The following is a 12,201-nucleotide window of genomic DNA, read 5'->3' on the forward strand; positions in this document are numbered from 1 at the left end:
GCATCCGGGCCACCAAGGTGTCCACTGAATGGTCAAGGTAATAAATGTGTAGCTACCGAAGCGTTCAGCCCAGATCAAATTGTCCCTATTCGAGCACGTTCTCGGCAAAGACAAGAGGGATGCGCCAAGCTACCGTTCATGACCATATAAGTTTCGGACTTGCAGTTTGTAAATCTTCCGAGTGAAGGCTGCTGTACAATCCTAGCTTTTCCCCAATCATTTATGTAGTGGCATGCATTCCATCAGGCTCTGCTTCCGAAGAATAGGCTCTGAAACCGCAGATCTCCCAGATGTCCCAACCAACAACACAAAAAGACTTGTGTGGCCTACAGCCAGTCACCTCCTGGCTAGCAGAATGCTACCTTAGGCTTTTTTTCAGCTTCGACGTGATGCCTAGGGTGACCTCAGGACCATGGTTTTCGGAGGCCTCAATAATCTTAAGTGTTTGATGAACCACATATAGGTTCCACTATTGTAGAAGGCGGGCAAATAATTGAGGCTCAGGTAGGCATAGCTTCGTAGTCGGCAAACGCAGCGACAAATGCAACATGAAGGCCGGCTAGAGCCCATCCACCCGTCCAATAACTTCCTCACCAACAGGAACCAGTGTCAGGCTGTCAGCCCGCGACCACAGTCAAAGTTGTTTAAGATTTAAGATGCTTTGTGCATGCGTATTGGGGTACTCTGGGCCAGATTTCACCGAGTCTGTCAACATTCTTTCTCGCTGTTTCCTCTCGCCTCTCAACCAGCATGGCACCGCAAATATCTCCGGCGTTTGCGGCGCACTCTTCTCCTGCTGCCATTGCCGAGTCCAAGGCCAAGCCGTGGCTTATAGAAACCTTAACGCACATCAAAGCCAATGAGCCGCTCGATCAGACGTATTTCACTAAAATCCTGTCGTCGCTAAACGCATCCTGGACGCTTGCATCGCTCATTTTTGGCAAGTCGGAATTACCTTCGGACGAAGACAATACCGTTCAAATCGAAGCATTTGTTGATGATATCCTTTGCAACAAGGTCGAATTCAAGCTGACCGCACGCACGATCGAGGCCCTCAGTGAATATTATACGGTCCATTGCTATGTTGGAGAACAACAGCACAATAAATCGCATGAGGACCTCATTCAGGCCATCGAATGCTACGTCTTCTCGATGCCTATCTCTGTGTTTGAGGACTTCGAGAAGAACGGCGCCGTTGACCCAATCCAGAGTCAAGATGTCAAAACCAGCATCTTGGATCTTTTGTCCAACTATGGCCCCATAATAACGATCAATGCGATACCTGGAAAGACCTCAGCCGAATTATCAGAGAGAGCGTTCCCGCCAGGCGAGTTCCCCGCCGCCGCTTTCGACCTCAAGTCTCTTTTGATCCGCATCTGCCCTGCCCAAGCTGCTTCCGCAGGACGAGCTCAAGGGCTTTTCCACATGGGATAACGCAGATCTGGCTTGTCCGCTCCGCACGGTTACAGAGCCGGTGCGAACATTGTACTTGAGCAGCACGCGCCCAGTCACTCTCCGCGTCTCACACACTAGCAGCTTGCGTCACTGGCTTTCCGAGTCGGGGTGATTGCCACGCCCCGATGCGCAATCACACCCATCGCGGTTCGTCCGTGCGACCGCCCCGCCTCCGGCCCGCCTCTCAGTCACCCCAACTCGGTGTGTGATCTTAGTCAGGGTTCTGTAAGCACATCTTTTGGCTCTTCAAGATAATGCCAGCTCAACAAACAATTGGCAGCCTAGCTCTCATTCCATGCAGCCAAACTTGTTTTCTGGACAGTTTTAGCTTCCATCCATACTTTCTAAAGACGATGATCAGCTGTAAACTTGGAAAACAGTGTCATCTCGTCATGCCACTTTTCCTCCATGCCTCTTCTATAAAAACGTCCGCCAGGGGACCGCAACAGGTGGAAAACTTCAATCAACTGCTCAATAGAAACGTTCTCTCGCAAATGACAAGCTACCTTGTTTCTATAAGGCTTCAAAAGCACCAATGCCTCGGCAATCCCACCAGCGGCAATCCCAGCAGGGCCGATTTCGCCTACAGCGCCGCCTGCAGCTCTTCCTGTGGCTTCCCAGGTATGATTTGTGCGCAAAGCGCGTACAACTTCGCTATAAACGCGGTAGTATGTGCTCCAGCTGGGCCCGTCGAGTATCTCACAGTGCCACGTCAGTGCTGCCTTCGACATGTAGCGCACCCAACCCTGCGAAATCTTGGCTTCTATGCCGCAATCACGCCAAGCGATCTCGACCTCCTCACTGGTCAGGCCAGTCTGGTGGGCGAGTTCCTGGATGGTAAGCTGTCGAAATGACTCGAGAACCCGCCTCACAAGACCTGACTTTTCGCTTCTCATTTGCGACGCGTCAGTGCCGTCAATGTGCTTGACGGGATGCAACTGATCAGCAAAGCTGCGATTGCAACTCGCGGCAAACTCAAAAGCCGTTTGGCCAGCAACATTAACAACTGTCGTGTCGGCATTAAGGTCGAGCAAAGTCCTCGCCGCATCCTCGTTGTCGTGGTTGGCGGCTAGGTGAAGTGCTGTACATCCGTTTATGTCCACCGTGTTGACGTCAACCTTCATCTCACGGACGAGGTATTTGATAACGTCGAGATGATTGCCCTTGATTGCGAGTCCAATGCGTAAGTCGCCATTGGACGTAAATGCGCCTAATGTTGCTGGTGTGTACGATGACGATGAGAAAAGGCGTAGGATAGCAGCATTACCCATGTGAATAGCGCGGTCGTATGGAGAATTGCAATCACGCGTAAGCATAAAAGGATTCGCGCCATAATTTAACAAAAGCTCAGCGGTGGCTAAGCGACCATAATTTGCCGCCTCCCACAATGGCGAATGCCCTCTAGGCGCTGTCGCATTCAAGTCGACATTGTCAACAAGAAGTTTCAAGACCCCCGTTTGATTCGTGACTGCGGCTGCAGATGCTAGAGTATGATGAACGGAGTGAAAATTGTGCGATGTGCCGTGTTCGAAGAGTTCCTCCAGTTTCTTAGTTTGGCCCCCGAGTGCCATTCCAATGATGCATCGTTGTCGCAAATCGTCAGATATGCCATCCAACTTCGGCAGTTTGATATCGAAGGGCCAGCTCCATCTTACTGAAGCCAAGAGTGTTCGTGCAGGTAATTTGTTCCGTTGTGCCAAGTCCTTGTAGTATGGCTCCGCCTCTTTGAATCGACCTTGGGCCAGAAAGGCTGTCGCTATGGCTTCTTTGTAGGCATCTGTCTGTCCGGTCGCAGGAGTTCTTCGAAGGGTCAGGGTAACATCGCTGGCAATGTAATACAGGTCCCCGTTGCTGCACTCGTAAGAATTGTCCAAAAGCCTTGCTGGCTGTGCTTCTGGAGAGGGATCCCAGGGTGGTTCGAAGTCGACTTCCTCTTGAGCGAGTACCCGAAAAGATAACGTAGGAGATGGCCCGCGATGAAAAGGAAAGCGGTCATAAAAGGCCTTGCATGTAAGCTGTATGATGTGGCGTAGTTTCCGGTCGGTGGCCTCAAAAGCTCCCCAGCTGGACATAACGTTGGGCTCCACATCTCCGACCCCCCTAAAGTCCGGCCCCTAAAAATATCTACTCAGCCACATCAACCCTTTGTTTTATTTTATAAATATCTAGGCGAATTTTTCACTTTAGAACTTGATTTTTAGAAATTCTTGTTCCAAACTTTCCAATGAAACAGTACACCGAAAATCAGCTTCTTGCTGCCATTTCTGACGTAAAAAATGGCAAATCAGTTCACAAAACCTCGCAAAAATGGGGTATTCCTCGGAGTACCCTTCACGATCGTTTAAAGGGGGCCCAATCAATTCAACAAGCGAAAAAATTTGTCAAAGGCTTTCACAGGAGCAGGAAACCTATTTGGCAGATTGGGTACTCGCGCAGGCCGCGTTAGGCCTTCCGCCAACGCATCAAGAACTACGCTATTTTGCGGAACGAATTCTTCAGGCCGCCGGAGAAAGAAAAAGCCTTTGGGAAACATTGGGTTAACCGTTTTATAACCCGATATCCAATTTTGAAAACCCAAAGGCCCCGGCGAATAGAAAATGCCCGGGTTGATGGGGCTACAACCGAGGTAATTAAATCTTGGTGGTCCTATTTGAAAAATCCCGTTGTCGATACCATAAAACCGGCCAACCGTTGGAATATGGACGAAACAGGTATAATGGAAGGCAAAGAATCTAATGGCCTGGTGTTAGGGCGTAATAAAATCCGGCCATTACAGCGAAAAGAGCCTGGAACGCGGGGTTGGACGAGCATAATCGAATGTATATCAGCTACGGGGGCTGTTATAGCTCCCCTCGTTATATTTAAGGGGAAAAACGTACAACAACAATGGTTTCCAGCTGATTTAAGTCCTTTCGATACCTGGCAATTTCATGCAACAGAAAACGGGTGGACAAATAATGAAACAGGTATCGAATGGTTAAAAAAGGTGTTTATTCCAAATACCCAACCTTTAACTCCTGAAAAGCGTTTATTAGTTCTCGACGGCCACGGATCACACGTCAGCGACGAGTTTATGCTTGTTTGCCTCCAAAATAATATTCAGCTTTTATATTTACCTCCTCATTCGTCGCATGTTCTTCAACCGTTGGATCTATCGGTTTTTGGGCCGTTAAAGGAAGCTTATCGACGTCACCTGGGATTTGTAAACCAGTTTTGCTGTTCAACGGTTGTTGGGAAACGAAACTTTCTACTTTGCTATCGAAAAGCCAGATCAAAAGCATTTATAGCAAAAACCATTCAATCTGGTTGGCGTACGACGGGGTTATGGCCGGTGAACTTGGCAAAACCACTTTTAAACCCGTTTTTATTAGAAAATAGCAACGCCAACGTCGAAAAAGGTAGAAATAACGGCTTCCAAAGGGATAAAACACCGGAAAGCCCAAACCAAAAAATTAACGACCAATCTTTACTTATTTGGAAAACCCCTAAAACGACCCGAGATATTCGACTTCAACTACAGGAAATTTCCCGGTCCGAAAAAAGTAACGCCACTTCACGGCTTTTGTTTGCAAAAGTCCAAAAAAGCTTCGAAACCAAGGATACCTTATTGGCTGAAGCTCAGCAAAAAATCAGTTTGTTAAAAGCAAAATTGGAGGCGGTACGGCCGGTCAAAAGGAAAAGGGTGATTCCGGATCCCAACGAGCTTTTGGTCAGCAAAAAAATGTTTATGAAGCACAGGAAAATAATAGGGATTGTTTAGAAGCTTTGAACGATGGAGAAGAGGTTAGCGAACCGGGAGAGCCTGACAATGATTGCATTATTGTGCGTTGATAGTTTTACATTTAAATCGGTTTATAAAAGGGGTATTTCGTCGTTACATTTTTCAAGGGGGCCGGACTTTAGGGGGGTCGGAGATGTGGAGCCCAACGTTATAGTTCGGAGTGCATTTTGATACCAAATAATTAGAGGGCCGGTGCATACCTCACCGAACCAAATGTAAAAGCTTACATTTTACTGGAGTTATAGACTGCGTGTTGTCTGCATATCCCTGGCCAACGAAATCTCTTTGCAAATTTCCACCAGGAGGCCGTTGGATTTTCCCTGGTAGTCTTTTTTGTTTTAAACAACCATCCAAAATTCGTTTGCCTTTTTGATATTTGACTGCCACTGAAAACATTCTTTCTCCTCCGTGCTGGCAGTCGTCTCACGAACGTGTTTGTGATCATCTGGTTGGTTTCCAATTTTGAATGTACCTGGGATGGAGGTGTCTGAGTTGGCGGGTTGGTGAGGCGTTCCTCGCCGGAAATGCTCCGGTGCGTCTGCCTCTTGATCTACAACATGCTGAGAAGATTGATCAAGGAGAAATTCGCAGCCATACTCATCGCGGTTGCGCTGTTCGTTGAGCAACTCGATACCTTCTGAATCATCGTGGAGCAAATCATTTTCAGAAACATTGGGGTTCAGCTCGAATGAAACAAATAAGTTGGCCAAAGACCCTTCTTGATTTCCTGCTGGAACTGGTGTGATAACCGCTCGGAACTGGGTTACAAAACGATCAAGATTTGTTACGGCGTGGCCTTTTAAAGACGACAGATAGGCCGCAACGCGGGAATGCTCGACAGGTGCGGGAGCTGAAATGATTTCTGACCCTTTAATTGCGCTGTTGTGATCGAAGATCCTTGATCTTGAGACTTTTTGAGCGCAAAGCTTAAAACTGACAGAAATGGTGCTGTACGGGATGTAATACCAAACCGTAAGCCCCGTGACATGCTGGCTAACATCAAAGTCGTGTTGCCATGAATATTCTGGAAACATGTCTTTCATTTCCAAGCAAACATTCACGCTTGGCGACAATTCGTACTTCAAGAATGAGGTGATATCATCTTCATCCCCTTCTTTTCGAAAAACCACAGTGGCCGTATTCGTGTAAGGCGCTGGAGCCAGGGTCGATAGAAGATCACTTGGCTCCTGGAAGGATTTGAGATTCCAGTTTGTGTTCCCAATGATCGGCCAAGTATTTGATTGACAAAGGGGGGCAACTATGGAGCCAGTTTCGATGTTTATGCCCATCGGAACCAGCCCTACCTCCTGCCGTTGCCATGAATGCGCTCCCGACCTGACCATTGAGTATGGGCCTTCTTGGTCATAATTCTGCGTGGTGTCCATGTTCTCATAACCTACTAGAAATTCAGTCCAAGGAGAATCTTGGAGGTTGCGTTCAAGGCTGTCTCTTTGGGAAAAGGTATTAACGCGTTGTGCACATTCGTAGGTTCGATCACCCGTATCTAAAATACTGTTAACTATATGAAGTTCCTCCGCATGGTTAGAAAGCATGTCTGGGAAAACCACATGGTACTGGCTTTTGTTAATCTGTAGCCAGTTGCGATAGCAGAAAATTTTTTAGTTTTCAGGATATATGTGCACGCGTTACGGCTATGCAGAGTCACTGGTAGCGCGTGCACACAATGTAAAATAGGGGGCAAAAAATCTTATCGGCTAAACTTTTGCTTTGTTGCAGCGGGCTGCCTTATCCGTTCCGTTCGTAACAGCATTGTTATCCTAACCCGCTTTTAGAAATACTTTGCGTCAAGACATTGGCTATAATACCCACAACCTCCGACCGGGATCGTTAATGTGATGTGGGACGATTGTTTGACGACGACCACTTTTGGTAAAAGCCCCTACATTTTTACGTCACTTTCCATTATACAGGTTTATTTGTAAGGAGAGTCGTCCGAGTTTGAGTTAATAGGCCGCGGAGGGGCTGGTCGTTTTGCCAGTTTGAAGCCTGCAATAAAAAGCATAATTTTCATCATTATAACTTCAGGATGGGTTTCCACTTTTTCAACCAAACTTTCGACGCTGGCAACAGATGTTCTTGTTCTTCTGCCTGTCTTTTTAAAAGGACGGCAACCTAGGGTTTGGTAATCTTGCTTTTGCCAAAATTTTGAACTTCCGCTGAATAATATGGGGTGTGAGGATCAGGCCCCTAAACCTACCCTCAAAATCACGACTCGGCTCCACGCCGAGCCAGGGATCGGACAAAGGTCCACTAACCCCGGATTTAAACGCGTCTCTCCACCGCGCCGTCAATTATAACGTCTCTCTTTTCTTCAATTTAAAATTTTCGTTAATAGCGCCTAATACATTGAGGTTCTCCAATATATGCCTGGCCGTGACACTAAATGCGTTCTGCGTTTCGTTCAACTCCCTTTACACACAAAAGCAGGTTTCGTGCGCCCCGAAAGCATTGAGTCGATTTGATCGAAAAGGTAAAGCAAGGCATTTTGGGTTTCACTTGCTCCTCTAACTAATATACAGATTTTCAAAATCTCACCCTCAATTTTGTCACGGCCAGGGTAAGCATAGCACGGAAGCTAGTCTATTGGCGCCTATCGACGAAGATTCTACTCTGAGGAGAAGAAAGGAAACAAACAAAGTTCTGAGCTTGACGCGACGTAAATAAAGGTATCACCCTGGTGGGCCGTTGGCCAGGGGTCAGGGTTAGGGTCTGGTCATCTCATGGTCCAAATGTCACACTACCCCCTTCCAAACCTCGTATGTCGACGCAGGAGATCATGCGAGGCTCTTGTCAAATTAACCATGTCGTCGCTTTTTCCTTTTACCGTTCAACTCTCCATGCTCCGCCACGTTATCCTCCTGATTCGGTTCGTCCAACTTATCCTCGGCAGCGGCTTTTATCCAGATTGCCAATCGCTTCGGCGGTCCTGCGGCATCTTTGTACTTCTTGTGGAAGTCGTCAAGGGCTGTCGCTGAATTCTTGAAATTTTCAGCCGGGTACCACGTGTCGTCTGGATCACATCCTTGCCATGCGACCTGGTATTGCAATGTCTTACTCCGGCCAAATAATCGGGACGCTAGAACTTTATCGACCACAAACTCTGGTTCTCCGTTGATCTCTTCTGGCGGAGGCGGCTCTCTTTTCTGTTGTGGTAATGGGTCCATTGCGGCTTTGCGGAGGCGGTCTGCGTGGAACAAGTTTTTTCCTTTAAACGATTCAGGTACGTCCAGAACATAGCTATATCCTCGTTCTTCTAGAATCTGCCATGGTCCGGTCCACTGTGAATCCAGTCTGGTCGTCGGTGCGGTCGTCGGAAACCCTTTTTTCTTGACGAAAACATAGTCGTTAACCCCAAAATCTACTGGTCGCCGCTTTTTGTTGGCTTGTTCTTCCTGCCTCGCCTGCGTTTTTAGCGCGTTTTGGCGAGCCAACTCTTGGACTTCTTTAGTCTGGCGGACGATCTGCAGCGCTTTTCGTTTCTGGTCTGAATCAACGGTCGTGGTTGGCAGGTCGGTGGACAGCGGGTTTCGGGGTTCGGTCCCGAGCACTACCTTTAACGGGCACATACCAAGGCTGGAATGCCACGCGGCGTTGTGGGCAAAATCCAAAGCAGGCAAATGTACGCTCCAACTGGTCTGGTATTTGTCGATATAAAACCGCAGCTTTTGGTCCAGTTCCTGGTTGGTTATCTCTACGGCACCTTGTGTTTGAGGGTGCAGGGCGCTGCCGTGTCGGTGTTTAGTACCCGTGAGTTCATTTATCGTCGCCATGAATTCGGAGATGAACGGCCCGGCGTTGTCGCTAATCCAAACGAAAGGTAGTCCTAGGAAACGGTATAGGTATCGGTAATATCGGGAGGCCAGGATTTCTGCTGTGTCGGTCTTCTGTCCTGGGATGGTGGCTATCAGGCGACTGAACTTGCAAACGAACACCCACACGTAGTCGTATCCGAACTTGTCTTTGGGCATGTCCTTTCCGTCAACTGCTACATGTTCCCAAACGTAATTCGGTATCGGTAGCGGATGCAATAGGCCCGGGGTCTTGTCGTGTCTGCCTTTATTTCGCTCGCAGTCGTGACAGTTTTTGATGTATTTCCGAATGGTTTGACTCATGCCCTCCCAAAAATACCGTCTTTTGATCATTTGTATCGTCTTGTTCTGTCCTGCGTGGGCGAATATTTTGGGCTCGTGAGCTTCACGGATCAGAGCGGTCCTCAAAAAAATCTGTCCGTCTAAAGTCGTTTCCGGGACGACTAGCTTTCCTTGGTGTTGGCCTAGCTTTTGCTTTTCGTTCTCTTGTCGTATTAGGTCTACCAAATCTGCGCCGCTCACCACGTGGGCGTTTGGGTCGGCAGTGCTGACGGCGGCCACCGTAGGTGTGATCTTCTCAGGTGGGATTAAAGTCATTGTTCGTTCTTCTTTTTCCCGAGCTTTAACTGTTGGAAGGTCTGCCGTCTTGCGGGACAGGGCATCGGCGGCTATATTGTCTTTGCCGCGGCGGTACTGAAACGTAATGTTGAAGTTGGCCAGGAAATCTGCCCAACGCACCTGTCGAGTCGAAAGGAGTCGTTTTGTGGAATAGTAAACTAAAGCTTGGTGGTCTGTAACCACGAAAAAGCTTGTCCCCAACAATTCTGGTTCGTAATGTTTCAGCGTTTGAACCACTGCCAGCAGCTCTCGGTCTTGGATCGGGTATGCGCGTTCTGCTGGGGTCATCGTTTTTGAGAAATATCCCACAGGCTTCCATTCTCCACCCGGTTGCTGTTGCCAGATTGCTCCGCCGGTCGCGTTGCGTGAGGCGTCGGTTTCTACCTTGGTCGGTCGGCCTGGGGTAAAAAATGCCATAACCGGTGCATCGCAGGCTAAACGTTTCATTTCCTCAAATGCTCGCCTCTGTTCGGGGCCCATAGCGAATTTGGCGTCTTTCTTCAACAGTCGGTTCAACGGCTCAGCGACGCTGCTGGCATGGTGGCAAAACATTCGAATGTAATTGCACAATCCCAAAAAGGAACGCACGGCTGTTTTGGACGTGAGGTCTTCGAACTTCCAATCGCTAATTGCCTGCAGTTTGTCTGGATCGATACGGATGCCCAGACCTGCGTCCATAACGATGCCAAGATAATCGACCGTGGTAACGTTGAATCGAGACTTTTTAATATCTCCCTGGAGGTCGACTCGGCTTAATCGGTAAATAACCTCTTCTACTTGGTCCCAATGTTCTTCTTCGTTTCCGTCGGAATAAACCAAAACATCGTCGGCGTATGCGCTGGCGAACAAGTCCAAAAGTTCATTTAGCTGAGCGTTGATAAATGACTGCCACCAAGCTGGGCCGACCTTTAGCCCAAAGGGAAGCACCTTCCATTGAAAGGTGCCCTGTCGGGTGCGAAAAGCAGTGAGGTACTCTGAGCCAACCGCCATACGTAACCGGTTGAAAGCTCGAATAATGTCGATTTTTGTAAACCTCTTTGCATTGCGACAATTAAAAATAGTTCCGTTGACATCCGGGGCTGGTACGAATCGATCTTTCAAAAACTGGTTGATCCATCGGTAGTCGGTGCAAAAACGGCGTTCTTTGGAGTGTGGTTTAGGTACGAACAGGACAGGCGCTGGGTCGGCCTGCATACAGGGTTCGATAAACCCAATGCGCAGCAGCTCGTCGACTGTTTCCTTTTCGAGCGGCAGGAATTCCACAGGTGTCCTGTACGTCGGAGGCGATCCTGTTTTCGGCTTGTCTAGCTCCAAAATTACATCGTGCCCTGGGCGATGTGGAGGCAGGTTGGTGGAAGCTGCTTTCGAAAAGAATCCCTCCAGGTGAGCGAGTCGGGATGGCAGTTTGCTTCGGACCAGTTCGACATGGTCGGGGTCTTCATCTTCCGGGAACGGGATTGGTTCTCCCTTGTTGGTTTTCCATTGGTACGAACGGCCGACGGCAGATAGGCTGATGGCGGGTTTTTCGGGTCCAATTTCTAACGTGATGGGCTGCGTGGGTATTGGGCACGATTTCCATCGCTTTTGTCGGGGGTCGGTGTCCAGTTTGTGTTGAAGGGCGGCTATGTTTACAACGTCTCGGTCCTCACCCAAGACGACCGGGGTCGTTGGTCTGGGTTCTAAAAAGGTTGTTTGGCGCCACGGTCGTCCAAGTATTTGCACCCTTTTGGTTTCCCGTTCGAATGCTCGGTCGCGCCGCTCTGCATCGGCTTGTGCAACCGGATCGGGCTTGTCCAACATGTTCGGAAGTCTAATGGCTGGCGAGAATTTTGCCAGCGACGGTGTCCTTTCAGGCCATGCGAACGTTTGCGTTTTCGGGTGGATCCAAACATCCTGTTCAACTAGCCAATCCTGCCCAATAAACATATCATGTCCACTTTCCGTCACGTAAAACATTTGGTTGCTGAACCGGCGTCCATCGATTTCCAAGGTCGCTTTTAGTTTGTGCGTAATGCGTCCTGCGTCCTGTTTGCGGTAATCCGACAAAAGTAGCGGGGTTTTTAACCTTTGAAGCCGGGCTCCTAGCCGTTCTGCGGCTTGTTCAGCGATTGCTGGGCTGATCAAAAGAGAAATGTCTGCTCCGGTGTCACAAAGAGCTTTAACTGATAGTGCTACGCCATTAACCTGTATCTGAGTTCGAATGATGAAAGATTTAGGTCGTGGGTTACTACCAATCTGAGCTATCGTAGACATCTGGACCACCGAGGAGGCTTGCGGCGGTCTCACTCTTTTCCCGATTCGTCTGTGGTTTCCGAATCTAAGCTACTCGTTTGTTGCTTCGGCTTCACTGCTTTGACATCCCTTATTCTCTCTTTTTCGGGACAATCTTTGGAATTATGGCCACCCCTTCCGCACATGAAACAGGTGTTGGCATCCCAATGCGCCTTTTTCTCCTCATAAGTCAGTGAGCGACCGGCCTTAGCCATCGTGATTGGTTCCGTTCTATCCCCTTGATAA

General features: G+C 48.7%; 3 protein-coding genes across 3 annotated transcripts; 1 reads left to right on the top strand and 2 right to left on the bottom strand.

Moving 5' to 3' along the window:
• Positions 1–750: 750 nt before the first annotated feature.
• On the top strand, positions 751–1,434 carry PpBr36_10401 (uncharacterized protein; the record flags this gene model as incomplete). The annotated part of the gene is made up of 1 exon (XM_029897512.1): positions 751–1,434. One exon carries the CDS (start codon positions 751–753, stop codon positions 1,432–1,434), a length of 684 nt encoding a protein of 227 aa, XP_029744164.1.
• Positions 1,435–1,799: 365 nt separating this feature from the next.
• Positions 1,800–2,726, bottom strand: PpBr36_10402 (uncharacterized protein; the record flags this gene model as incomplete). Its single annotated transcript, XM_029897513.1, has 1 exon — positions 1,800–2,726. The coding sequence occupies one exon, from the start codon at positions 2,724–2,726 to the stop codon at positions 1,800–1,802; it is 927 nt and encodes a 308-aa protein (XP_029744163.1).
• A 2,848-nt stretch (positions 2,727–5,574) lies between these two features.
• On the bottom strand, positions 5,575–6,789 carry PpBr36_10403 (uncharacterized protein; the record flags this gene model as incomplete). Its single annotated transcript, XM_029897514.1, has 1 exon — positions 5,575–6,789. One exon carries the CDS (start codon positions 6,787–6,789, stop codon positions 5,575–5,577), a length of 1,215 nt encoding a protein of 404 aa, XP_029744162.1.
• Between the last annotated feature and the right edge of the window lie 5,412 nt (positions 6,790–12,201).

Source organism: Pyricularia pennisetigena, assembly GCF_004337985.1.
Source record: "Pyricularia pennisetigena strain Br36 chromosome 4 map unlocalized Pyricularia_pennisetigena_Br36_Scf_9, whole genome shotgun sequence".
Lineage (NCBI taxonomy): Eukaryota > Fungi > Ascomycota > Sordariomycetes > Magnaporthales > Pyriculariaceae > Pyricularia > Pyricularia pennisetigena.